The 26,769-nt window shown below is 42.5% G+C and overlaps 2 protein-coding genes across 2 annotated transcripts; both read left to right on the top strand.

The window, feature by feature from the left end:
• The first annotated feature begins 1,949 nt into the window (after positions 1-1,949).
• Positions 1,950-23,083, top strand: Plin2 (perilipin 2). The gene is given in 10 exon segments (XM_048356612.1): positions 1,950-2,004; positions 3,427-3,474; positions 3,715-3,910; positions 6,920-7,002; positions 7,997-8,282; positions 8,876-9,057; positions 10,760-10,894; positions 12,418-12,708; positions 22,614-22,720; positions 22,722-23,083. Coding segments are annotated over 9 exon segments (1,341 nt in total). The 5' UTR covers positions 1,950-2,004; positions 3,427-3,444; the 3' UTR covers positions 22,753-23,083.
• Positions 23,084-25,514: 2,431 nt separating this feature from the next.
• LOC125352664 (mitochondrial import receptor subunit TOM22 homolog) lies at positions 25,515-26,171 on the top strand. Its single transcript, XM_048347900.1, has one exon. The coding sequence runs from the start codon at positions 25,515-25,517 to the stop codon at positions 25,947-25,949; it is 435 nt and encodes a 144-aa protein (XP_048203857.1). The 3' UTR covers positions 25,950-26,171.
• The last annotated feature ends 598 nt before the right edge of the window (positions 26,172-26,769 follow it).

Genomic DNA, 26,769 nt, shown 5'->3' with positions numbered 1-26,769 from the left:
CTAGCTTTGTCTTTTCTTTTCAGACATTTTTACTAAGCTGGCCTTGAACTCAGGATCTTACTGTCTCAGTCTTCTTGAGGGTTGGAATTATAGGTATGGGCTGGTTAATTGGATTGCTTTAAACAGTGGAGATTTCAACATGGAGGAAACAAATAGGACTTCTTTGGACCTCTTATTTCATGGTTTAGTGTTTTTCATTTTGAATTTCTAGGGGAGGAGGGGAACAAATAGGGTAATTTTTCTTGAGAGCTTATATTAATTCACCTTTCCCCCTTCCCTTTACCTCTCCACCCACTTCCCTTTGCTCCTAGATATGGGCCAAGAAAACAGTGTTACTAGATCAGATTGAGTGGGACCAGGTGAGTTGGGTCAGGTGAGTTGGACCTCTGATTATGGTAAACAGAATCTGAGTGGATGCAACATTGGTTGAGTAACAGAAATTAATGCCTTTGAGGGCTTCCCACAGTTCAAACTCCATAGAGCTTGAAAAACAGCTTGGCACCTGGGCTCTGGCATTGCAGTTAGCATCCTGCTCCAGATGGAAAACTCAGGTAAGGGAGGCCCAGGCCCAGCTGTTGGCAACTTCACCTATCTGTCCCCTGAAAGAAACTCACTGAATCCCTTATCTGGCTGTGGGCAGCTGCACAAATAATGCCATACATGGCCCCGAGAAAACAGGAAAAAACAGGACTCAGATGTTGACTGTTACCTTAAAAAACTGCATTATCTATCAAAAAATGGCATTTTGCCTAAGCGTTGGCCTCTCTCATTCCAGAAGGTACTATAAGGTCCCTTTTATGTATAAGGTCTTATCTATGTATAAATTAGAGACCTGTTTGAGAACGGGCTTGGAGACAGGGCTTGGATGCAGTCTGGCCCTTAGCGTTTTCTGCTCAAGCCGAGCACTTTGAGCCACAGCTCCATGTTTGGCTTTTTGCTAAGAGTCTCATGAACTTTTCCTGCCAGCGCTAGCTTTGAATACTGATCCTAAATCCCAGACTCCCCAGTAGCTAGGGTTACTGGTGGGAGCCACAGGTACCTGGCTTCTACAAGTCCATCTTGGGTTGGATTTTCACTGAACTTTAGTAGGAGTTGTTGGCTAGAGGGGCAAGCCCAGACAGAAGCCAGGGCTTCAACTTTCGAAGCGTTTTCATTTGAGGGCTCAAGCTAATAAAGTTATTGTGGACTTCTCTCGTATTATTTATGTGTTTGTTTATTTACCCATCCGTTCCTAGGGCTTGAACTCGGGGCCTGGGCGGTGTCTTTGAGCTTCTTTTGCTCAAGGTGAGTACCACTTGAGCCACATTGACTTTCATGCCGGGGCTGGCTTCGAAACATGCTCCTTAGATCTCAGCCTCCTGCGTAGCTAGGATTAGAATTACAGGCAAGTCACCTGGAAACCTGTTTTTTTTTTTTTTCTCTTAATATATTTTTTATTATCGCTAAGTAGTTGTACAAAGGAGTTGCCATTCATAAAAGCATACAATGCCTCTTGCCCAACTTCACTTCTTTCAACATGCTCACCCAACCCTCCCAAGCTACAAAAGCAATCTGGGTGCCCTCCACCTTCATTACCGACCTCCCAGGACCCCTAAACCAGGGGGGGTCCTGTTCAGGCTGGGATCCAGGCCCCAGGCAGAAGCAGTATGGTACCCACCCCGGTCCTGGGGGGCCCCTCACCCACCTGGAACGCCCTTAGCCTACCACGGTGGGGTCCTCGCCCCTCTAGGGGAGCCTTCCTAACTGGCTCAGGACCTTCAGGGTGGGGGGCACCCGGGACACAGGATCTTTGCCTGCTGACTTTGGCGTCCTGAGTCGCCATCACGAGTTGTGGAGGCGGGGCCGGGCGAGCCAGGCCGGCCGGGGAGGGTCAGGGTGAGGCGGGGCGGGGCGGGGCGGGAGGCGGGTATATAACCCGGAGCCCGGGACAAGCGGGCCCACCTTTCCCAGCTTGTCCAGGCCACGGTGTCCTCTCAACTCCGCGCCCGGCGCTTCTTCTCTGAGGTCGGTCGGTGGGCGCGCGCCCTGGAGCCAGGCCCGCAGCGCCGAGATCCGGGGTGCTGTCAGGTCTGGGGGCTGCTACTCTGCTCTTAGCGGCCCCCCCCCACCCCTCGCGGGCGGTGGGCGGGATCTCGGTCGGCCTGCGCTTTCTTCCCTCGCTTTTGCTCCTAGAAGCTTCTGCTTGCAGCTTCCGTGCTTCTCTTTGTCCTAAAGGGACTTTACTTAAACTTTAATACTGAAGGGGAGAGACTTAAGGCAGTATTTTCCGGGGTGCACAGTGTAGATCGTCTTAAGGCAGTATATTTTCTGGAGGTAGACAATAGAGATAGTCTTAAGGCATTGTTTTTCCGGGGTGCAGAGTGGAGATTGTTTTAAGGCAGGATTTTCTAGGGTACAGGGTGAAGGTGGGCTGTCCATTCTGCACCAGGCTTCTGCCTCCAAGGCAGTTTCTTCCTGGTGGTGGGAGGCTGAGGTGACTTACGCTGAGTTGTGGGCCTGGGTGGGTTGAGAATACCAAATTTACTTTAACTACCAACTTAACGTGTTTCTCAATTCCTCCAGGCCTCCTCCTCCTCTGCTGCCTTGTAGCCTGTAAGCTAGTTTCAGTTCTTTCACAAGGAAGATAAAATAACTCCCGCTAAAGTGCTCTGACTTGTTAGTACTGATGCATGACCCTAGAGAAATGCTGATCGAAGATCTTCTGGACTTTTCTTTGTTCTTATTGTGGACTTTGGCCTCCTTAGCATTTTTGTGACTAGATTTTACCTTCACACAGCCTATCTGGTGCCCTGGTGGATAAACTAGACAAATATGTTAACTTTGTCCCCACTGTTTAGAATTTGAGCTTCTGCTTTGAGGCCTTACCTTGCCTGGGGTGGGAGAAAGGGAGGGAGGACTTCTAGCTAGGGCATGATGAACCCCACAATTCTCTCTGTTTTTTCCCCTCTACTTGAAATGAGTGTTAGTGGCTCCTAGCTACTTAGGAGGCTGACATCTGAGGACCACAGTTTGAAGTCAGCCTCATATCTTCAATTAAACTACCAGAAAGCCAGAAGTAGAGCCCAAGTGGTAGAGCACCAGCCTTGAGCAAAAAGGCTAAGGGACAAGCCCCAGTACAGGCAAAGAAGAAAAAGAGAGAAAGTAAGGCAGGGCACCGGTAACTCCTGCCTTTAATCCTAACTACTCAGGAGGCTGAGATCTGAGGATTGAAGTTGAAAGGTTTTAGTGGCACTGTGGCTCAATGTGGTAGAGCACTAGCCTTGAGCAAAAGAGCTCAGGGTCAGGGTCCATGCCCTGAGTTCAAGCCTCATGACTGACAGAAGAAAAAAAAAAGGAAGAGAAAAAAGAAAGACAATTTATTTGACTTGGGGTAGGAATCTAGTAGTCGGAATCCCAAGTGTCCTGAAATAAACTTCTCTTCCACAGGTTTCTTCTGGAGGAAAAATGGCAACTGTTGCAGTTGATCCTCAACCAGTAAGTTTTTTTTTCTTTTTTATTGTGAAAGTGAAGTACAGAGGAGTTACAGTTTCATATGAAAGGAAGTGATTACCTTTCTTATCCAACTTGTTACCTCCTCCCTCATTTTCCTCTCCCTCCATGAGTTGTACAGTTGGTTTACACTACCAGTATGATTTTTAACTAGCTTTTTTTTTTTTTACTCCATTTTCTCCTTGTGTGTTTGAGGAGTTAATGTAAACCTCTCTTTGGTTGCAGAATGTGGTGACCAGGGTAGCCAACCTGCCCTTGGTGAGCTCCACATGTGACCTTGTGTCCTCCGCTTATATCAGCACAAAAGATCAGCACCCTTACCTGAAGTCTGTGTGTGAGATGGCTGAGAAAGGCATGAAGACCATGACTTCTGTGGCGGTGACAGGTGCTCTGCCCATCATCCAGAAGCTAGAGCCACAGAGTGAGTTCCCCTCCCTCAAGATTCAGTTGAAGGGACTGGTTGGAGAGAGCCATAGCACATACTGGCAACCTCAGAAAACCTTCAGCCCTTGTGAGGCATGCACTGCCTTTCCTTAGAGATTGTCTGGTGACCCTCTTTACTGTAGAAGCTATGGCAGGTGTTCATGACACTACTAAGACACCTTGAGAGGCATTACTGGGATCACAAGCAATCATCGAAGCAGTGAACCAAAATAACTGACTTTCTTGAGGTCATACAGCATACGTGGACTTTACAAAATACATGTTTTATTTTATTTTTGTGTCTGTCTTGGGGCTTGAACTCAGGGCCTGGGTGCTGTCCCTGGGCTTTTGAGATTGAGGTTAGTATTCTAACACTTGAGCCACACCTTCACTTTTGACTTTTTGGTAGTTAATTGGAGATAGAAGTCTCTGAGTTTCCTGTCAAGCTGGCTGTGAACCTTGATCCTCAGATCTCAGACTTCTGAGTAGCTAAGATTACCAGCATCCAGCTACATGTTTTATGTTTTTTTTTTTGCCAGTTCCGGGGCTTAAACTCAGGGCCTGATCACTGTCCCTGGCTTCTTTTTGCTCAAGGCCAGCATTTAAGCCACAGCACCACTTCCGGCTTTTTCTATGTATGTGGTGCTGAGGAATCGAACCTGGGCTTCATGTATATGAGGCAAGCACTTTACCACTAGGCCATATTCCCAGCCCCTGCATGTTTTATTTTTAATACCATTTTTATTATGATAAAATTAACAAACTACACAATTGACTTAAAGTGTGCAATTCTATAGTTACTAGTACATTTGGAGTTGTACAATGGCCTCATGGCCAGTTTGAGAACATTTTCTTATGCTAGGAAAAACCTCATACACTGACAGGATGATGATGCAATGGGGGTGATGAAATGTTCTCAAAGTGGAGAGTAGTAGTGGCCACCCAACATTGTGGTCAAACTTAATGCTACTAAATTGTGCAATTTAAAAATGACTACAGTGTATGTGTATATAAGTTGGGTTTGAAAGGTCTCACTATGCAGCTGGCCTTAAGCTTGCTATTCTCATCCAGAGTGCTAGGATCACAAGCATGCGACATTATACTTAGCTTATATAAAAATAGAATAAAAGGGCTGGGAATGTAGCTTAGTGGTAGAGTGCTGGCCTAGCATGTGTGAAGCCCTGGGTTCGATTCCTCAGCACCACCTAAACAGAAAAAAGCCAGAAGTGGTGGTGTGGCTCAAGTGGCAGAGTGCTAGCCTTGAGCAAAAGGAAGCCAGGTACAGTGCTCAGGCCCTGAGTCCAAGCCCCATGACTGGCAATAAATAAATAAAATTAAAAAATAAAAATAGATTCTGAATGTGGGGCTACACCTGTAATTCCAGGCTGAGAGGCAGGAGTACTGATAATTTTGAGGTTAGCCTAAGCAACCCTGTCTCTTAATACAAAGTTATACTCAGTTGAGGGTGTAGTTGGTGGAATAACACCACCTGCCAGCATTCTTGAAACCATGGGCCCCCAGCAATGCAAATACTGAGTGAGAGTGAGGGGAGTGAGGGAGACCTACTTCATACTCATTAGCAATCAGTCCCCATTTCTTCCCATCTTTCTCTAGGCCACTAATCTGCTTCCTGTCATCCATGTTTGCTTGTTCTATTACTTCACACACAGAGAATCATAAAATCCATCATCTTTTGTGACTGGTCTTTTTTTTGCCAGTCCTGGGGCTTGAACCCAGGGCCTGAGCACTGTCCCTGGCTTCTTTTTGCTCAAGGCTAGCACTCTACCACTTGAGCCACAGTGCCACTTCTGGCCATTTTTTGTATATGTGGTGCTGGGGAATTGAACCCAGGGCCTCATGTATGCGAGGCAAGCACTCTTGACACTAGGCCATATCCCCAGACACCCCCCACCTTTTAAAAAAAATTTTATTGTCAAACTGATATACAGAGCGGTTACAGTTTCATACATTAGGCATTGGATACATTTCTTGTACTATTGGTTACCTCCTCCCTCGGAGATTAGATTCTTATGGGGACTTTTCTACCCAGGCTGGCTTCAAACTGCAATCCTCAGATCTCAGCCTCTTGAGTAGGTAGGATTACAGGCATGAGCTACCTACACCCAACCTGATGAGAAATCTTAAAGATTTAAATAACTTTCCCAAATGGTAAAGTCAGGTATTCTTTTAGGGTTACAATGAATCTTTTTTCTTTTTTTGGCCAGTCCTGGGGCTTGAACTTGGGGCCTGAGCACTGTCTCTGGCTTCTTTTTGTTCAAGGCTAGCACTCTACCACTTGAGCCACCGTGCCACTTCTGGCTGTTTTCTATATATGTGGTGCTGGGGAATCGAATGAAGAGCTTCATATATACAAGGCCACCAGGCCATATCCCCAGCCCGATAATGAATCTTTAAAAGCCAACTATTCCAACAAGGGAAATTCTCAAATAAGTTTTCTGTATTTGGTTTAGTCTCTTAGAAGCCTGGACTAAACACATGGAGTCTTGTTGTGGAGCTCCATGGTGCTAATAGCTTGTATTTTTCTGTTGAGAACCTAGAATGTATTGCCAAGTACTGAATTAAGTATATGAGTGAAGCAGTGATTGAACTAGCATGGAAGTGCTAATTTTGAGAGTTTTCAGATACATTATTCTCTGAATGGGGGAATTCTGCTTGTTCTTGGCAACCCCCTCAGGACTGGGGCTGATTGATGAGGAAGAAACTTCTCAGCCAAGTTCCTCCTGGCTTCTTGATGCCTCTCTTACTTCTTGCTCGTCTCCCTGAATTTCCTTGCCAGTAGAAGGGAGTTGCCAGCATCCTGCTAGACCTGTCTGAATTGGAAGAAACAACAACAACAAAAGAAACCCAGGCAATATATTTGGAGTAAAAGATCAACATTCTTGCCATTTTTTTTGGTAGTAAGGTAGAAGGTATAAAGTATAGCCATGTGTGTTTGTTTTATATCTGCTTTGTCACATTAACATTTTTCCATCTGTGATTCTTGCAGTTGCAGTTGCCAATACCTATGCTTGTAAAGGACTGGACAGAATCGAGGAGAGACTGCCGATTCTGAATCAGCCAACGGCTCAGGTCAGCTTGGGACCAAAGTGTTGAGACTTTACAATTTAATGTTTTCATGTTCATATCACAGGTTATGCATACAACAAATGTGCAGATACTTATTTGTTCCTTTATGTTTTTTGCTCAATGCTGGTGGAGTTGTAGGTCGAGAGCACTAGCCTTGAGAAAAAAAAAATCTCAGGGACAGTGCTCAGGCCCTGAGCTCAAACGTCAGGACCAGTACCCCATCCCCCAAGTGACACCAGACTAAATCAGCATGTAGGTGTTCAGTTCTGACTATGAGTTGGCTTTCTGGACTATGTGTAGAGGGCTAGGTTACCTGGCCTCTTAAGTAAGTATGAACTGCTCTCCATATAAGCATGCCAATGTGGAAAATGTGTCTTCTGAAGAGATTTCATGTATGGCACTAAAGATATACCAAACAAAACAATTTACTTTGACAAATTGATAGACCTCTAATCTTCTTACCCCATCTACATCTCTAAGAATCCTTGAGTGAGTGGCATGTTAGGCACTGAGACCTGAGAAGGCAATTATGGCCTCATGAGATCTTAACAACTTAAGCCCAAGACTTAAAGTGTCTAACCTGTGTTGCCTTTTTGTTTTGTTTTATATTTTATTTTGGTCATAAAATCAGAGCATAGGTACTATCCCTGAGCTTTTTCAGCTCAAGGCTGGAGCTCTACTACGTTGAGCCACAGTGACATTTCCAGTTTTCTGATGGTTAATTGGAGCTAAGAGACTCATGGACTTTCCTGCCTGGGCTTCAAACCACAATCCTCTGATCTCAGCCTCCGGAGTACTGTTTTTTTTTTTTTTTTATTAAGTAGTTGTACAATGAGGTTCCAGTTCAGTTATGAGTATAATGCGTTTTGATCATTGTCACCCTTTCCGTTGTTTTCCCACATCTTTCCCCATCCACTACACTGTCTTTGTGAGGCCTTAAATATGTATTTGTGTCCCTATTTCTCATAAACCAATTGATCTGCTTGTCTACTTGTAGATTGTTGCTAATGCCAAAGGTGCTGTGACTGGGGCAAAAGATGCTGTGACAACTACTGTGACTGGAGCCAAGGATTCTGTAGCCAGCACAATCACAGGGGTCGTGGACAAGACCAAAGGAGTAGTAACTGGCAGTGTGGAGAAGACCAAGTCTGTGGTTAATGACAGCATTAACACCGTTCTGGGAAGTCGGATGGTGCAGCTTGTGAGCCATGGAGTAGAAAATGCACTGACAAAATCAGAGCTATTGGTAGACCAATACCTTCCTCTCACTCAGGAAGAGTTAGGTAATAAGACTTTTTGTTTGAAATAATCTTGTCACTTAATCTTTTTAATACAGGTTCGTTAAGATAGACTTTATTTATTATGTACCTTAAAACACCTGATTCCAGTGTAGATTTATAGAGCTGAACAACAATCACCATAAATCAGTTTTGGAACAAAGAATCATCACACTAAATAATCACTGGTGCCTCCTGTGCCAAGAAATAGGTTGCATATTCAGGATGAGCTGGGTGCTGGGTAGCTCACTCCTGTACCCCTAGTTTCTCAGGAGGCTGAGATTTGAGGAGCACAATTTGAAGCCAGCCCAGGCAGGAAAGTCCATGAGGCTTTTATCTCCAATTAACCACCAAAAAACCAGAAATGGAGCTGTGTCTGAAGTGGTAGAATGCCATCCTTGAGTGAAAAAGGTAAGGGACAGTAACTAGGCCTGTAGTTCAAGCTCCAGTGTACACTCTCTCTCTCTCTCTCTCTCTCTCTCTCTCCTCTCTCTCTCTCTCTCTCTCTCTCTGTTCAGGCAATAGCCTGGAACACTCTTGGGCAAATGAGATCATACATGCTAAGTAATCCATTCATTCCCACTCCCACCTCTTTTCAGAAAAAGAAGCAAAAAAAGTGGAAGGCTTTGATATGGTTCAGAAGCCAAGTTATTATGTACGACTGGGATCTCTGTCTACGAAGCTCCGTTCACGTGCCTATGAGCAGGCTCTCAGTAGAGTTAAAGATGCTAAGCAGAAAAGCCAAGAGACCATTTCACAGCTCCATTCTATTGTTCACCTGGTGAGTAAAGTACCGGAAGTGAATATATTTATCTAAAGGGATGAGAGTAAGTATAATCATGGAATATAACATTTTAACTTTAACTTATGGACAACCCAGTAGAAAAACAGAGTATACAGAAGATCCAAAGGAAAGAGAATATAAGCAGTTACAAATATGAAGGGAGGGGCTGGGGATATGGCCTAGTGGCAAGAGTGCTTGTCTCGTATACATGAGGCCCTGGGTTCAATTCCCCAGCACCACATATATAGAAAATGGCCAGAAGTGGCACTGTGGTTCAAGTGGTAGGGTGCTAGCCTTGAGCAAAAAGAAGCCAGGGACAGTGCTCAGGCCCTGAGTCCAAGCCCCAAGACTGGCCCCCCCCCCCCCCCAAAAAAAAAAAAACAACAAATATGAAGGGATACTAATTGTAGTCTGAAGTGTCCAAACACTCATACATCTCTTGTCACATTTGAAAGTTTGATGCTATTGGCAATGACTAAGGAACAAAGAGCAGTCTTCTATACTTCTAGAGGAGTGAAGGGACTATCCTGGAAAAGTTATAAATATACCTATACCTTTAGCAACTTTACTTCAAGGAATTTATCCCACAGATATGTGTATGTTTATTGTTTCAAGAGACTATAATAGGGCACACTAACCACAGAGGAGTAATCAGTATATCACAATAGATCTACTGTGTAGCCATTAGCAATTGCCAAAATGTAGAACATTATGTGCTATACTGTAGAAAGAAAACTTTTCTTGGAAGAGGAAAAAGGTAAATGGAAATGAGGAAGAGGGAGTTGGCTTGTCTTTTTTTGGTAAGGGGTGAGTACTGGGGCTTGAAGTCAGAGCCTTGAGCTCTTGGTTAGCTTTTGTGCTCAAGGCTAGCCCTCTACCACTTGAGCCACACTTCCATTTCTGGCTTTTTTTTTTTTTTTGAAACTGGTTAATTGATAATAAGAGTGTCTTAAATTTTTCTGCTCTGTGGCTTTGAACCTAGATCTTCAGATATTAGCCTCCTGAGCAGCTAGGATTAAGGGCATGAGCCACTAGTGCCATGCTTAAATTTTAGTTGACTTAACCTGTTATGAGCTGGGTGCTGGTGGCTCACGCTTTTAATCCTAGCTACTCAAAAGGCTAAAATCTGAGGATTGTAGTTCAAAGCCAGGCCAGGCAGGCAAGTATGTAAGACTTTTATCTCCGATTATCCACCAGCAAACTGAAAGTCGGTGCTGTGGCTCAAAGTAGTAGCCTTGAGCAAAAAGAGCTCAAGGACAGCATCCAGGCCCCAAGTTCAAGCCCCATGACCAACAAAGGAAAAAAAGGCAATAATGAGCCATTATTTATACATATTGATAATAAATAACAGCATGAATAGCTCCCATTAAACTTTTTTTTTTTTTTGGCCAGTCCTGGGGCTTGGACTCAGGGCCTGAGCACTGTCCCTGGCTTCTTCTTGCTCAAGGCTAGCACTCTGCCACTTGAGCCACAGCGCCACTTCTGGCCATTTTCTGTATATGTGGTGCTGGGGAATTGAACCCAGGGCCTCATGTATGCGAGGCAAGCACTCTTGCCACTAGGCCATATCCCCAGCCCCTCCCATTAAACTTTTACAGGTACTTTTGGTTTATATATTGCCTATTTGACACTACAGAGCTGTAAACATGCTAATATGAATCACTAGGGTGTTTTCTTGTGTTATTTCATTATGTTACAGATTGAATATGCCAGAAAGAATGTTCATAGTGCCAACCAGAAAATTCAGGATGCTCAGGATAAGCTCTATCAGTCATGGGTAGAGTGGAAAAGAAGCATTGGCCATGATGATACTGATGAATCCCATTGTGCTGAGGTAAGAAGATGAGAACACAGTCATTCACTACTTCCTAAAGAAGGTATTACCAGACTTTTCATTCACTTTTCCCATAATTGCTCTTAGAATACTATTCCATCAAATACCTGCGTAGAATGTGAAGGAAGAAATGAGTGAAGGAGGGAACAGATGTTGCTAAACAAAAGGAACGTAATGTACATATCATCTGAAATGGAGAAAATGATTTTATTGTTAAAGTTCAGAGACTTCATAAGCCATGTAGAGTAGAACAATAATTTTCATCATTGTGAAAGTTAAAATGTATACTGTGATATATATGTGATAACTTAAACCCAATAAAAAAAGGAGTTTAAAAAAAGCCTGCATAGTATTTTGTGCTTAGGTTGTTACTTGGCAAAAAAGCAAAACTAGGGAGGGAGTGACTTTAATGAACAAGCAACCTATTCATATGCATGTTACCTCCAATAAGAAACATGAGCCTTGTCTTATAATGGGAATAACAGGGAATATAGACAGTATGTATGTATGTATATATTTATTTATGTATTTGTGTATGTATTTATGCATTTATGTATGTATTTCTTTATGTATTTATTCATGTATGTATGTATTTGTGCATTTGTTTATGTATTTTTGTATATATATATCAATTATGCATGTGTACATGCCAGTCCTAGAGCTTGTTTATTTATTTTGGTTTTTGTTGCCAGTCCTGGGGTGTGGACTCAGGGCCTGAGTACTGTCCCTGGCTTCTTTTTGCTCAAGGCTAGCACTCTCCCACTTGAGCCACAGCTCCACTTCTGGCTCTTGGTGGTTAGTTGGAGATGAGAGTCTCACAGACTTTCTTGCCCAGTCTGGCTTCGAACCATGATCTTCTGATCTTAGTTTCCTGAATAGCTAGTATTACAGGTGTGAACCACTGGTGCTCGGCTTAGTAATGTTTTTAACAGGATAAATACAGGGGCTGGGAGAATATACAGGAAGGCCACTTACCCCAGCCAGGGGGTGGGTGTGAGTGAGTCAGATGGCTTCTGGAAGCGATGAATGCAGAACTGAGAACTAACAGGTAAGCTAGCAAAAGGTCAATATGAGTACCATTGTTCCAGGCAGAAAAGAGATAGCACATTTAGTTCTAGAAAACAGTTCTTTTGTTCCCAAAGCTAGTATCCATTTGCCGTTGAAATCAGTATCAATTATTTGTTCATACAGTGTTATCTTGTATTGCATAGAAGAGAATATGTAGATTACACTAGTAATATAGACAACATTTTAATTGTTTGGTCTCCTGGCTTGTTATGTTTCTTCACTTTAAGATGATGAATTTTAGAGACTCAGATATAGTTCAAATCTCCACTCAGCTGTTTTCCAGTTGTTAACTTGGTCAAGTTAAACTCTCAACTTACATGAAAAACTGTACTCTGGGTTGTTATGAGCATTCAAAAAAGATACATATGTGGTAGATACATGACTAGTTTACTGTGAACTGAATCATGTACTGCACTGTTGACTCCACTGCTAATTCTTACTTGTTTTATTTTTAGCACGTTGAGTCACAGACCCTGGCTATTGCTCGAAACCTGACTCAGCAGCTCCAGACCACATGCCACACCCTTCTCTCCAACGTCCAAGGGTTACCAGAGCACATTCAAGATCAGGCCAGCAACGTGGGGGTGATGGCAGGAGAGATCTATTCTGTGTTCCGAAATGCTGCTTCCTTTAAGGAAGTATCTGACAGCTTCCTTGCCTCTAGCAATGGGCAGCTGCAGAAAATGAAGGAATCTTTAGATGATGTGATGGATTATCTTGTTAACAACACACCTGTCAACTGGCTGGTAGGTCCCTTTTATTCTCAGACTACTGAGTTTCAGAATGCTCAGGATCAACCTATAGAGACTGACAGGACCAGCCAGGAGGCCCAGCCATCTGAGCACAAAACTCACTAAGCCTATGCTTGTCACTGAGTAAATTTGTGCTTGTTATTGAGTAGCCAGCCAGATGATAGCCTTGCTATGTTGAAATTAATCTTGACAATTTAGAAGATTCTAAATTGGAAAAGCAGCTAACTAGGAAAAAGGTCCTCAGATGAAGTCATTTTTAGCTGAATTAAGAGCTTTAAAGTTTGTAGCATGAGCCAGATAACTTGTGTACCAGGCTGTAAGTAAAGAACATTAGCCTAGCCAGATCGCTTAAATTCAAGTGCACTTATAGTCTCACACTATAGCCTTTGTGTAGCTATTGCTAACACCTGTTTATATTGAGTAAAAACAGCATCATAGGGCTCTGTGCACAATAAATGCCATGATGCATGCTTGTCTACCTTGATTTTACCTTTTTTGTTGCTTGTAAAGAAATGAATTCAATAAAGTTTGTGGCAGTTTGATGCTGTTTGTTCCATGTGCTTTGTGTGTTGCATTCATGGAGCTGTTTGATCTGCATGATAGGGTTATTAATATACATACCTAATTCCAGGTGGGAAATTTGGTAGGGCAATAGTATTGCAAGACAAATGTGACAAATGGAGTGTTTGATAACAGATCCAAAAAAATAAAAGTTGGGCTGGGTGCTTGCATGAAGCCTGGGTTTGATTCCTCAGTACCACATAAACGGAAAAACCCAGAAAGTGGCACTGCGGCTCAAGAGCTTGAGTGCTAGCCTTAGCAAAAAGAATCCAGGGACAGTGCTCAGGGCCTGAGTCCAAACCCTAGGACTGGCAAAAAAAAAAAAAAGATTAAAGTTAACATGAGGCCAGGTAGAATGGCATGCTATTTGGGAGGTTGACGTGGGAAGACCACATGAGTCTAGGAGTTTGAGACCAACCTGAGCAACACAGATGACCCTCATCTAAAAAGGAAGAGTACTGTCGGGGTGTTGGTAGTTCGTTTGTAATCCTGAGGATTGTGATTCAAAGCCAGATGAGGCAGGAAAGTCCATGAGACGTCATTAAACTCTGTTAAAGCTGGAAGTGGTATTGTGGCTCAAATGGTAGGGTGCTATCCTTGAGCACAAAGAGGCTCAGAGACAGTGCCCAAGCCCTGAGTTCAAGCCTCAGGATTGGCAAGAATGGAAGAAAGCTAATACGCACATATATATATATATATATATTTTTTTTTGTGCCAGTCAGTCTCTGAGTTTGAACTCGGGGCTTGGGTGCTGTCTGAGCTTTTTTGCTCAAGGCTAGTGCTCTGGCTGGAACCAAGCTCCACTTTCAGCTGTTTCTCTCTCTTTTCCTCCCATTTTCATTTTTCTTCCCTCTTCCCTCTCCCTTCTTCCCTTTCTCTTCTCCTTCCCTCTCTTTCCATCCTTCCTTCTGACAGTACAAAAATAAGTTAGAACACTGGCTACATTCTTATTCTGATAGATTTTTTTTGTGTTTCTCTATTGTTAGAGTTACTATGCTCATCTGTATATGCATAAGACAGCTTTCAATTCTATTTTTCTTGGGCAAAGAATAACAATATTATTTTGATCACTTTCAACTTTTGGAAAAACGACACCAGCCCCTGCTTGTCATGAACTGTATACATTGGTTGTGCTGTGTTCTCTGTCTCTGTTTCTAGTTTGACAGTGCAAACATGCTTTTTATTCAGTTGTCACTTTGTCTTCAAATCTTTCCACTTTATGGGCAAATAAGCTGACAGAAAACTTAGTTTTTAGACTCCTCAACCACGCCCCCCCCCCAACGCCCCTAGCCAATCCATTTGTGGGGAAAGAACTGTTAAAGGCTAGCATAATATTTCTCTAACCATGGCAGGTTAACAAATACTTAGGTGCATGAAGTTTGACATGGTATACCTGTGTTTTCAGGATATTTTCCCCCTTTGTTCTAGGCAGAAAGAAAGCGGAAAAGAATATTGTATACTGGGCTGGGAATATGGCCTAGTGGCAAGAGTGCTTGCCTCGTATACATGAAGCCCTGGGTTCGATTCCCTAGCACCACATATACAGAAAATGGCCAGAAGTGGCACTGTGGCTCAAGTGGCAGAGTGCTAGCCTTGAGCAAAAAGAAGCCAGGGACAGTGCTCAGGCCCTGAGTCCAAGGCCCAGAACTGGCACAAAAAAAAAAAAAAAAAAAAGAACATTGTATACTGCCTATTAGCCTCTGACCCTTAGTTTTCTTGTGTTTGACAGATATTACTTTACTTTATGTGACATTTATGTAAGATCAACTCCTATGGAGGGAAGTAAAATGTTGAAGATAGGGTGTGGGATTTTTCCTCTCTTTTCCTTCTCTCTTTTTTTCCCTTATTGTTCCCTCATTCTCTCTCTCCCTTCTACTAATCATTTCTCCCTCTCTTCACTATTCTGCATGCTTGCTTCAAACTCTTTAGCTCAAGCAATCCTTTTACCTCAGCCTCATAAGTAGGGGGTGGACCTTACAGCTGGCACTACAAGAACATGTCACCAAACCCACTATGGGGTACTTTTCTCTAACATTGCACTAGAGGCATGGGAATACCATCTGTGGGAAATGATATGTACTAGCTAGCTCTAGTTGGCCAGTTCAGGTGTGAGTACCTAATTCAAGGTCATGAAGGAAGGTAATTTTTTTTGAGAAGTGTTAAATATCCTTTATTTGACATTTATATATGAGCCACACTAAAATGTCTTTCAATAAATAAAAGGCAGATTTCAGAGACCGGGAATTCTATTTAAATTGGCATAGTCAAGACCAAAAATATAGACATTGCTTCTGTATCTTCAACCATTGCCTTTAACAGGCTATGGTCTTAAATTGAAACATTGCGATTTAATCTTCCTTAGTTTTGAGACAGTGAAAGGATTTACCCAGTATTTAAAGATGTTCTCGTAAATCTGAATATAAACCCAATCTTTGATAGATTTGGAGATAGTATTAAATTGAACATTACTAAGTCCAGTCACAGAAAGGGAAAACAATGATTCTCTCCATATACACATATATGTACATATATATATTTATAAACACACATACTCCTTTTTTTGGCCAGTCCTGGGGCTTGAACTCTGGGCCTGAGTGCTGTCCCTAAGCTTCCTTTTGCTCAAGGCAAGCATTCTACCATTTGAGCCACAGTGCCACTCGGCTTTTTTGAGTAGTTTATTGGGGATAAGAGTCTCAGGGACTTTCCTGCCTCGACTGGCTTTGAATCACAGTCCTCAGATCTCAGCCTCCTGAGTAGCTAGGATTACAGGCATGAGCCACTGGCGCCCAGTGACAGTATTTGTTTTTAGAGATCATATTCACTTAACCACAAACCAGTTTTACTTAAGTCAGGACTGTCCAACAAAAATATTCTGTCAACCATTCATGATCTAAGTTCTGGTATTAAAGATCAATTACATTATGGTACACATTAAAAAGCCATGGGACATTTGTTTTGCAATAAATAAGGCAGTAGCTATTACTCATTTGTAGTTTTTTTTTTAAAGATAAGCTATCAAATCTGCTCTTTCTCCCCTCTAAATGCTAGCAAAGATCATTTTTGTTCCAGGGGTGTACTTTATGGGATTCTCCACATACTCCATCCATGTATCTTTTCCCCAGGTGATGCCTTTGTTCTTGTTGACATCTGTGTATGTGAATCCAGCTGTTTGACCTGTCTTCTGACCAAACAGACTGTGGAGATTAGGTCCAGTCCTGTGCTTACCTCCCTTTTCAACAGTGTGGCACCAGGCACTTCTGAAAAAATACCTTCTTGCCTTTCTCAGCATTTCCCATTTTAAGCTTACTCTTTCATTGCTATCATATGAAAGCTCTGACAAATGTCCCACTCTCTCAAATATACATTTTTGATAAGTCACTCAAGGTATTGAAGAACTAAAAACCATAAAGAGAGAAACTAAAATCTATAATCCTGGCTACTCATGAGGCTGAGATCTGAGGAATGCAGTTCAGAGCCAGTCAGGGCAGGAAAGTCTGTGAGACTCTTATCTCCAGTTAGCCACCAGAAAAGTCATTTGACCCAACCCTGAAGCCTGCATGTATAATGGCTTTGTGAGATATCTTTGCCTCATAAGCCAATATATTTATGACTTATACCTCAATATACAACACCTTCATGTAACACCTTCAAAATATGTATCCTGCAATATAGAATATTCTACAATATATCATGATACCCACTTGGAAAAGAAAAGATGCTAAATGGAGGCACCATTTATGTCTCATTTCCCAGGAACTGTAGCAATCTACATCATCTGAAACATGGACAACTGGCAATGCTACTGTTCAGAAAGGAGTAGAGCAAATCTCTCTCCAGAGTTTGAGGAACATTCATGCTGAAGATAGATGTTTTATGGAATCTTCCTGGCTCCCTGTGCTTACATTTTGAGATTCTGATACTATCCCTTTACCACCATGGTTTTGAAGTTACTAAGATAGGCCTAGGTCATTTTCAGGGCTTGTGTGAGTTGAGGCCTCTGTCCACCTGGGGCTGAGCTGCAAGGCTGGAGAAGAATGCTCAGGAGGAAAAGGCTGAAATGAAAACCCCACCCTTAACTGGTGCTGAGGGGATGAGACTCTCCATCACAAAGTATGGTAGGTGAGAACTGTGATTAGCATAATCATTTTTAGTTAAGATCATCAGAAAGGAGGAGGGGGACTAATGACTCTTGTAGTCCTAGCTATTTAGGAAGCTGAGATCTGAGGATCATAGTTTGAAGCCAGCCCAGGTATGGAAAGCCTATGGGACTCTTTAATTAACCATCAAAAAGCTGGAAATGGAGCGTGTGTCAAATCGGAGAGTACTGGACTTGAATGGAAAAGCTAAAGGACCACACCCAAGCCCTTGAGTTCAAGCCCCAATACTGGCACCAAAAACAAAATGCCCTACTCAAATGAATCAAAATAACAGAGATTAGTTTAATGCAGCACAATAGATAATAAAAGAATTTGAATTTTGCTAGGATCCTGCTCACCAGCACCTTAGCTGTCATTCTGTTTTCTCAGACGTGAGATAAGAACAAAGTATCGTATGGATGTACAAAATATCCTACTTGGGGTCTGGGAATATGGCCTAGTGGTAGAGTGCTTGCTTAGCATGCATGAAGTCCTAGGTTCGATTCCTCAGTACCACATAGCTATATACAGAAACAGCCGGAAGTGGCTCTGTGGCTCAAGTGGCAGAGTGCTGGCCTTGAGCAAAAAGAAGCCAGGGACAGTGCTCAGGCCCTGAGTTCAAGCCCCAGGTCTGGCAAAAACAAACAAAAAACCTCCACCAAAACAAAAACATGCTAATTATGGCAGGGGGTGTATACCAGCCTACTCAGCTTCAGCTCTTCCAATTTGTTCAGTAAAGGACAAAGAGAAAAGATGATGATGTTCTTGGTCTTCTAATTCACAAGGACATGGTCTTACTGGCAACTATTCATTATGGGTGGTGAGAGATTTCTGTTAAAAGCAAACTCTCAGCAAGGTTAATCTTCAGTAGTTGCTGTTAGAGATAGTCATTACCTCTTGCACAATTCCTTTTAAGCCTTATACATTTATACTACTTTGTATGTATATGTGCTAGTACCAGGCCTTGAACTTAGGGTTCTTGTCCTAAGTTACACTTTCGCTGGACATTTTGTGCTCAAGGATGGCACTCTAGCATTTGAACCATACCTCCATTTTCAGCTTCTTTTGCTGGTTAATTGAAAATAAGAATTTTCTGTCTGAGCTGGCTTTATACTTCAATCCTCAGATCTCAGCCTCCTAAGTAGGATTATAGACATGAACCACCAGTGCCCAGATCAAATTACTTTTTTTTTTTTTTTTTTTTTTTTGGCCAGTCCTGGGGCTTGGACTCAGGGCCTGAGCACTGTCCCTGGCTTCTTTTTTCTCAAGGCTAGCACTCTGCCACTTGAGCCACAGTGCCACTTCTGGCCATTTTCTGTATATGTGGTGCTGGGGAATTGAACCCAGGGCCTCATGTATACAAGGCAAGCACTCTTGCCACTAGGCCATATCCCCAGCCCCCAGATCAAATTACTTTTATATAGCAAACTAAAAGCCTATGGCTTTTTATGCTTAATTATTTATATCCTATCTTAAAATAAATCAACTGTTCTGACCTTGTGTCATATTTATCAGTACTACATGCATACTCACCTTTACTAGCATGTTAAATCTCTCTAGATGTCATTTCTACTTCTGAAACCTCACCAAATAGAACACAGGGCCACCAGTAACACAACTTTAGAAAAAAAATTAAAAAGGTACTGTGTCCTCAATGTTTGATGCCATCTTCTGGAAAATTGACATAATAAATATGCAAATCTATTAATTCTATGATGTAGAAAGTGCCCCCTACTGGTTTCATGGTGAACAGCCTCCCAAAATACATGCATGTCCCTGGGAATTTAAGTGTGGTTTCTTGGTTTTCTGGAAAAGAATGAATTGCTGGTTTTCTGTGCTCATGGGGAAAGCCTGTGGCTACCTGCTTAGTGTCATAGTGTATGCCTGATTTTGATTTCAGCCTCCATCCCTTCATATCCCTGACACGTATCTTTAGCAAGATACTCCTTTTGGTCGTGTGTGTGTGTGTGTGTGTGTGTGTGTGTGTGTGTGTGTGGTGGTTAAGCTGTTATTGAGGTTTGAACTCAGGGACTGAGCACTGTCATTTAGCTTTTTGCTCAAGGCTGGTGCTCCACCACTTGAACCACACCACCATTCCTGGGTTTTGCTGGTTAATTTGGAGATATACTCTCTCAAGCCAGAGCTGGTGGCTCACACCTATGTTCCTAGCTATTCAGGAGGTTGAGATATGAGGATTGAGGTTTGAAGCCAGACTGGACATTCCGGAAAGTCTATGAGACTCTTATCTCTTAAAAATAAAAGGAGGAAATGGAAATGTGAATAGAGTGGTAAAGCATTATCCTGAGCAAGAGAAGCTCAGGGATAGCACCCAGGATCTGAGGTTCCTACTGCCTTTATTTCTCACTTATTGCCCAATAAATTAGGCAAGATAAGGAAACTGAAGTTGAAAAGGACCAAAGGAGCGGGGTACTGGTGGCTCATACCTAGAATCCTATGTACCCAAGAGATCTGAGGATGTCAAGTCAAAGCCAGCCTGATCAGACAAATCATCGGAGAGACTCTTATCTCTGATTGACTAGCAAAAAGGAGTCAAAGTGTGGTTAACAGTCTTGGGCCAAAAAACCAAACAAACCAAGTGTGAGCACAAGTATTGTTCCAATCCTAGCACCAGCAAACCGCCCCCCCAAAGTTAAAAACCAATTGTTAACTAGATAAAAATTAGTAATATAGCTAAAAATTAATGGATATAACAAAGTTTATTGAATGTTAAAATATGCATGCAATAGAAAGAAAACTACACAAGTGAATCTTTTAACCTAAAAAGACTAACACTGTAATAGATGGCTTTTCTGGCTGGCAGATGGTCCTGAATTTGTATAAGCACAAGAAGCTTCTGAATTTGTCAGACTGGAAGTAAACTTACAAAGTAACATTCATGTTTTTAGGAGAGAGTACAAGGAGGATCACAAAAATCCAGACAAAAGACCTGATGAACAAAGCAAGACTTTTCCTTCTTTTTTTCAACCATCTTGTTTTGTTTGTGGTAGAATATGCCAAGCATCAAATGCATTCACAATGTAATTCAGCCAGCATTATTCATTTACTTCATGTCATTCAAGCAAAATTCTATGTCACTTTATGAAACAGAGTTAAAAGATTATCTCCTTAGTCCCTTTTTTCCCCTTTTTGTCTATTTCAAACTTATTTATTATTTATTTAAATTTTATGCAGGTCGTAGAGCTTGAACTCAAGGCCTGGGGGATGAGGATCTGTGGCTCAAGGCTAGCACTCTGCCATTTGAACCACAGCTCCACTTTCAGCTTTTTTCCTAGTTAGAGATAAAAGTCTCACTGAATTTCCTGCTCAAGCGACCCTCAGATCCCAGCCTCCTGGGTAGTGAGGATTACAGGTGGTTGCTACTGTCATCTAGCTTGTTTCAAACTTTTGAGACATTTTTGTTGTTATTGTTATTTGTTTTGTTCTGTGAGGCAGCTATGTTTCCTTTTTACTATTACAATTCCACTCTTTTTTTTTTTTTTTTTGGCCAGTCCTGGGCCTTGAACTCAGGGCCTGAGCACTGTCCCTGGCTTCTTTTTGCTCAAGGCTAGCACTCTGCCACTTGAACCATAGCGCCACTTCTGGCCGTTTTCTGTATATGTGGTGCTGGGGAATCGAACCCAGGGCCTCATGTATACAAGACAAGCACTCTTGCCACTAGGCCATATCCCCAGCCCAATTCCAGTCTTTTTTTTTTTTTTTTTTTTTTTTTTTGGCCAGTCCTGGGACTGGGACTCAGGGCCTGGGCACTGTCTTGGCTTCTTTTGTCTCAAGCTAGCACTCTACCACTTGAGCCACAGTGCTACTCCTGGCTTTTTCTGTTTATGTGGTGCTCAGGAAGCAAACACAGGGCTTCATGTATGTGAGGCAAGCACTTTACCACTATGCCATATTCCCAGCCCCAAGATTTCAGTCTTTAGTGATGTTTTTCTCTTCTTTACCTTCTCCTTTCTGTTTTTCTTGCTGGAGATGGAAGCTAAGGCCATGTGAATGCCAAGTACATGGGTCAGTACTGATCCTCCCAATCATGTGTGATGGCTATTTCAGTTTTGTTGTTTGTTAGGTACAAAGTCCAGCTATATATACCAGGCTGGCCTAGAACTCAAGATTTTCCTTCCTCTGCTCCCTGAGTGCTATATTAGAAAGCCATTTGTGGAGAGAATGATGGAAGGATTTCATTGGTCAAGCTGCATTACAACAATAAATTGATATGTTGAATTGTACAACTACTTTGCATAACTACTTACAGATAATTTTTAAAGGTTGTGTGTGTGTGTGTGTGTGTGTGTGTGTGTATGTGTGTGTGCCTGTTGTGGGCCTTGAACTCATGGGCCTTGTGAGTTCAAGTCTCTCTCACTCAAGACTGTCAATTTTTTTTTTTTTGTGCCAGTCCTGGGGCTTAGACTCAGGGCCTGAGCACTGTCTCTGGTTTCTTTTGTCTCAAGCTAGCACTCTACCACTTGAGCCACAGCGCTACTTCTGGCTTTTTCTGTTTGTGTGGTGCTCAGGAAGCAAACACAGGGCTTCATGTATGTGAGGCAAGCACTCTACCACTAAGCTATATTCCCAGCCCTTAAAGTTGTGTGGTTTTTTGTTTTTGGTTTTTCTTTTGTCAGTCCTGGGCCTTGGATTCCTGGCCGGAGCACTGTCCCTGGCTTCTTTTTTTTGCTCAAGGCTAGCACTTTGCCACTTGAACCACAACACTACTTCTGGCCATTTTCTATATATGTGGTGCTGGGGAATCGAACCCAGGGCTTCATGTATACGAGGCAAGCACTCTTGCCACTAGGCCATACATATTCCCAGCCCTGTGTGTGTTTCTTTTTTTTTTTTTCTTTTAAGCCATTTGCTTCATCATTTCCTAGACATTTTCCAAAAGGGTTTCTCTATTTTGGAGGTCAGAATAACAGTAAAGTGGAATATTATAAAGAGGATAATTAAATAAGCAGAAAAGGTTTATATGCTTTATATTCAAAGAAAAGCCCTTAATAAAATCAGCCAGTAGTTTCCTTTTAAAGAAAAGATTCCTTAATACTTTCAGAATTAGTAGATTGCAGAAATAGTGTTACAGTCTTCTAAAATGCACAGTTTGGAATGAAGCAAGGTTTACCTATGCAGTATTTAATGTTTCTAGGAGTTCATGTGATAGTTCAATAGTTAATACTTGAGATTCTTGTTTTCCAGGTGCTGGATTTCACTATTATAGACTTCACATGTGAAACTGATGAAATTCCAGATATTATACCTTGGGAAGAGGAGGATGGAGCAAATAATTCACATAAAGATGGTTCTGTCCTCTCAGAGCAAAGTGTTGAATAACTGACACAAGAAAATACTCCTACTTCGGGCATGATGGTACACAAGATTTTGAGGTCAGCTTGGGCTACATAGTGAGACCCTGTCTCAAACAAACAGAGACTTCTTTTGGTTGAATACATAATTTATACCACATTAAACTTCTTATTTGCTCTTGCATTTATTCCTTTGGCCTTAAGGAATGTTAATCTAATTTTTGACTACTTGATTGCAGCTGCAATAAAATTGGTTAATCTAAACTTCTGTAAATAATCTTGTTCACTGTCACATATAATTTTATATAGCTCTTCAAAGTTTACTTGTTGAAATGCCCAGAATTAAATTGGACAAATCTTGGATCAGAGGTTTTATCTTTTAAAAATAGGCTATTAGGGATGGAAGGGGGGAGTTGGAGAAGACTGAACAAAGAGGTAACATTGTTAAGTAGCATCATATTCATAATCTGGTTTATGAAATTGTAATTCCTATACACAACTAGTTAATAGCAATACTTAAAAAACAAGTTATTTGTTTAGTTTTGTTTCTCAGGAGCTATTTCTGCTTCTTTAAAAAAATTTAATAGGGGCTGGGGATATGGCCTAGTGGCAAAGAGTGCTTGCCTCATATACATGAAGCCCTGGGTTCAATTCCCCAGCACCACATATACAGAAAATGGCCAGAAGTGGTGCTGTGGCTCAAGTGGCAGAGTGCTAGCCTTGAGCAAAAAGAAGCCAGGGACAGTGCTCAGGCCCTGAGTCCAAGCCCCAGGACTGGCAAAAAAATAAAAATAAAGTAAAAAAAATTTAATAGGGTCTGGGAATGTGGCTTAGTGGTAGAATGCTTGCCTAGCATGTGTGAAGCCTGGGTTTGAGTCCTCAGTACCACATAAACAGAAAAGGCTGGAAGTGGCACTGTGGCTCAAGTAGTAGTGTGCTAGCAGTAGCCTTGAGCAAAAAGAAGCCATTGACAGTGCTCAGGCCCTGAGTTCAAGCCCCAGGACTGACAAAAACATATATATATATATATGCCTTTTGTTTATGTGGTACCAAGGAATTGAACCTAGGGCCTCATGCATGCAAGCACTCTACCACCAAGCCACATTCCCAGTCCCTTTCTGTATCTTTTGGTAACAACATAATTTATGCCTTTGGAAGTCTCAAAGGGTCTTCTGGCCAAGGTTATTTGCTTTCCTTTTGCCTAAGGGTGGCCATGTGACTAAACAAAAGCTGATGAATAGAGAGGAAGTACAGCAGGATCAGTGAAGGGCTCCAGTTCTAGGTTCTAATCTCTGTTTGCCACTTAACTGTGTAACCTTGAGCAAATTACTAATTTCTTGGTGCCTCAATTTTCTTTCCTGTAAAATAAGTATAGTTACTATGTTTCTTATAAAGATCAGGTGGCTAACATTAGGAAAAGTTTAGAGCCCAGTACAAAGCAGGACTATGTATATATTAGCTAGATAAGTTAATTGTGTACATTGTAAGCTGAGTATGGTAGTGCACACAGGTGGTTCAAGGCCTGAATGGCTCTGTAGTAAGATTTAACCTAGCCTGGGCTACACAGCGAGGTGCTGTGTTGAAAAAAAAACTAACACAGACCACTAGGGGCTAGGAATATGGCTTAGAGGTAAAGTGCTCTCACCTCGTATACATGAAGCCCTGGTTCTATTCCTCAGCACCACATATATAGAAAAAAGCCGGAAGTGGCACTGTGGCTCAAGAGGTAGAGTGCTAGCCTTGAGCAAAAAGAACCCAGGGACAGTGCCCTGGCCCAAGTCCATGCCCCAGGACTGGAAACAAAAACAAAACAAATAAACAAGACCACTGTAACAACAGCAAAAACAAAATAGCCAGACACCAATGGTACGTGTCTGTAGTCCTAGCCATGCAGTAGGCTGAGATTTGAGGACAGCAGTTCAAAGCCAGCCCAGATAAGAAAGCTCATGTCTATGTCTAATTAACTACCTAAAGTGGAAAATGGAGCTGTGGCTCAAGTGTAGAGTGTTACCCTTGAGCACAAAAGCTCAGCAACCGAGCCTGGGCCCTGAGTTCAAGCTCTAGTGATAGAACACACACACACACACACACACACACACACACACACACACACTCACGCGCACCAAGAAACAAAAAAAACCCAAATAACTGAAATCATCAAAACAATAGCCATCCCTGTAGCTACGGATATCCTTAGTGTCCAGACTATTTCCTAATTATAGAAACTAGAGATGCTTGAAGAAATTGCTGGTTCAAGGTCTGAAGCAGGAATTATACAAAATGAAGAATTCCTACTATTCAAACATGGGACAATTAGAATCTCTGTATGTATGGTTAATAAATACAATAGATTGAATTTTATTTTATTTTTTGCTCTAGGCTAGCACTCTGCCACTTGAGCCACAGTGCCACTTCTGGCCATTTTCTGTATATGTGGTGCTGGGGAATCAAACCCAGGGCTTCATGTATATGGGGCAAGCACTCTTTCCACTAGGCCAGATCCCCAACCCAATAGATTGAATCTTGAAAGTATGCTTGAATCACTGAGTGTGTGTGTGTGTGTGTGTGTGTGTGTGTGTGTGTGTGTCTTTGATTTAGGAAAAGTAGTGAGTTTCAGGATTCAAGGGGAACCTCGATCCTCAGATCTCAGTCTGCTGAGTAGCTAGGATTACAGGCGTGACCCACCGGTGCCTGGCAAACAAGTGTAAATTTTACTTTGACTTTTCTCCTCACAATTTTCCCATATGAGGAGACTCAAGAACATATTTTCAGGCTTCCGGTGTCCCTTACCGCCATGGCCGCCGCCGCCGCCGCCGCCGCCGGCGCTGGTGAGCCCGTGTCCGCCGACGAGCTGCTCCGGAAAGGCGACGCGGAGAAGACCGAGGAAGAGCTGGAGGAGGACGACGACGACGACGAGCTAGACGAGACCCTGTCGGAGAGACTCTGGGGTCTGACGGAGATGTTCCCGGAGAGGATCCGGTCCGCGGCCGCAGCCACCTTTGATCTCTCCCTCTTCGTGGCTCAGAAAATGTACAGATTTTCCAGGGCAGCCTTGAGGATTGGGACCACTTCCTTTATGATCCTGGTTCTTCCTGTTGTCTTTGAGACAGAAAAATTGCAAATGGAGCAACAGCAGCAGCTCCAGCAGCGGCAGATACTTCTAGGGCCTAACACAGGGCTGTCAGGAGGAATGCCAGGAGCCCTACCTTCACTTCCTGGAAAAATCTAGATTGTTATATTTGAGAAGTCTAGGTGGGAGAACTTTTGAGATTCAGTTGTGTTTGAACTGCTGATTATTTGGATTTCTTTTTCCTTCTTTTAAATTTTGGCACGATGATCTATCCAAATCTGATGGGGAAAATTCTCCAGATCTCCTTGTCTCAAGAAAAGACTCCCAACCTGCAACTATACCCTCCACTCTGTCCTCATTCTGACACCACAGTGCAGCCATGTGGATAGTTACTCCAGCACTGGATCTCATCCCTTCAGTACATCACTCTCCTTATTCCCACTGTGGGGTAGAAACTAAGGCCAGTGGGAGAGCCCCACCCCTGGCTTTTTTTCATCCCCATGTGGGGGATGAACATGCACACCATACAAAACTGACGAAATGCATTGAAGCAGTAGTACACAGCAGCCACCAGGGATCTGCTGGAGAGGAGCAAGGCTTGCTGAAGCCTTAGCCATAGATGGGGATGTTGGGGACTGTGGAGGACAGAGTAGGAGCTCATTTCCTCAGTACATTTTGGCTATTAGACCTATACGTGTGTGTGTGTGGTGTCTGTATGTTAAAAAAAAGTCAGTGCTCACTTTTTGTATTTAAATATTAAAAAAAAATGATTCCACCACAAAAAAAAGAACATATTTTCAGCTGCAGGCAAGGTTACTCATGGGAGTGAAGGAATATCCTGACAGCAAGAGATAAAAACTCTGGAAAGCTTACACTGGTGACTCATGCCTGTAATCCTAGCTATTCAAGAGGCTGAGTTCTATGGATTGAGGTTCAAAGCCAGCCCAGGCAGGAGAGTCTGTGAGACTCTTATGTCCAC

This window comes from Perognathus longimembris, chromosome 1, assembly GCF_023159225.1.
Source record: "Perognathus longimembris pacificus isolate PPM17 chromosome 1, ASM2315922v1, whole genome shotgun sequence".
NCBI lineage: Eukaryota > Metazoa > Chordata > Mammalia > Rodentia > Heteromyidae > Perognathus > Perognathus longimembris.
This window is presented reverse-complemented; position numbering and strand designations above follow the sequence as displayed.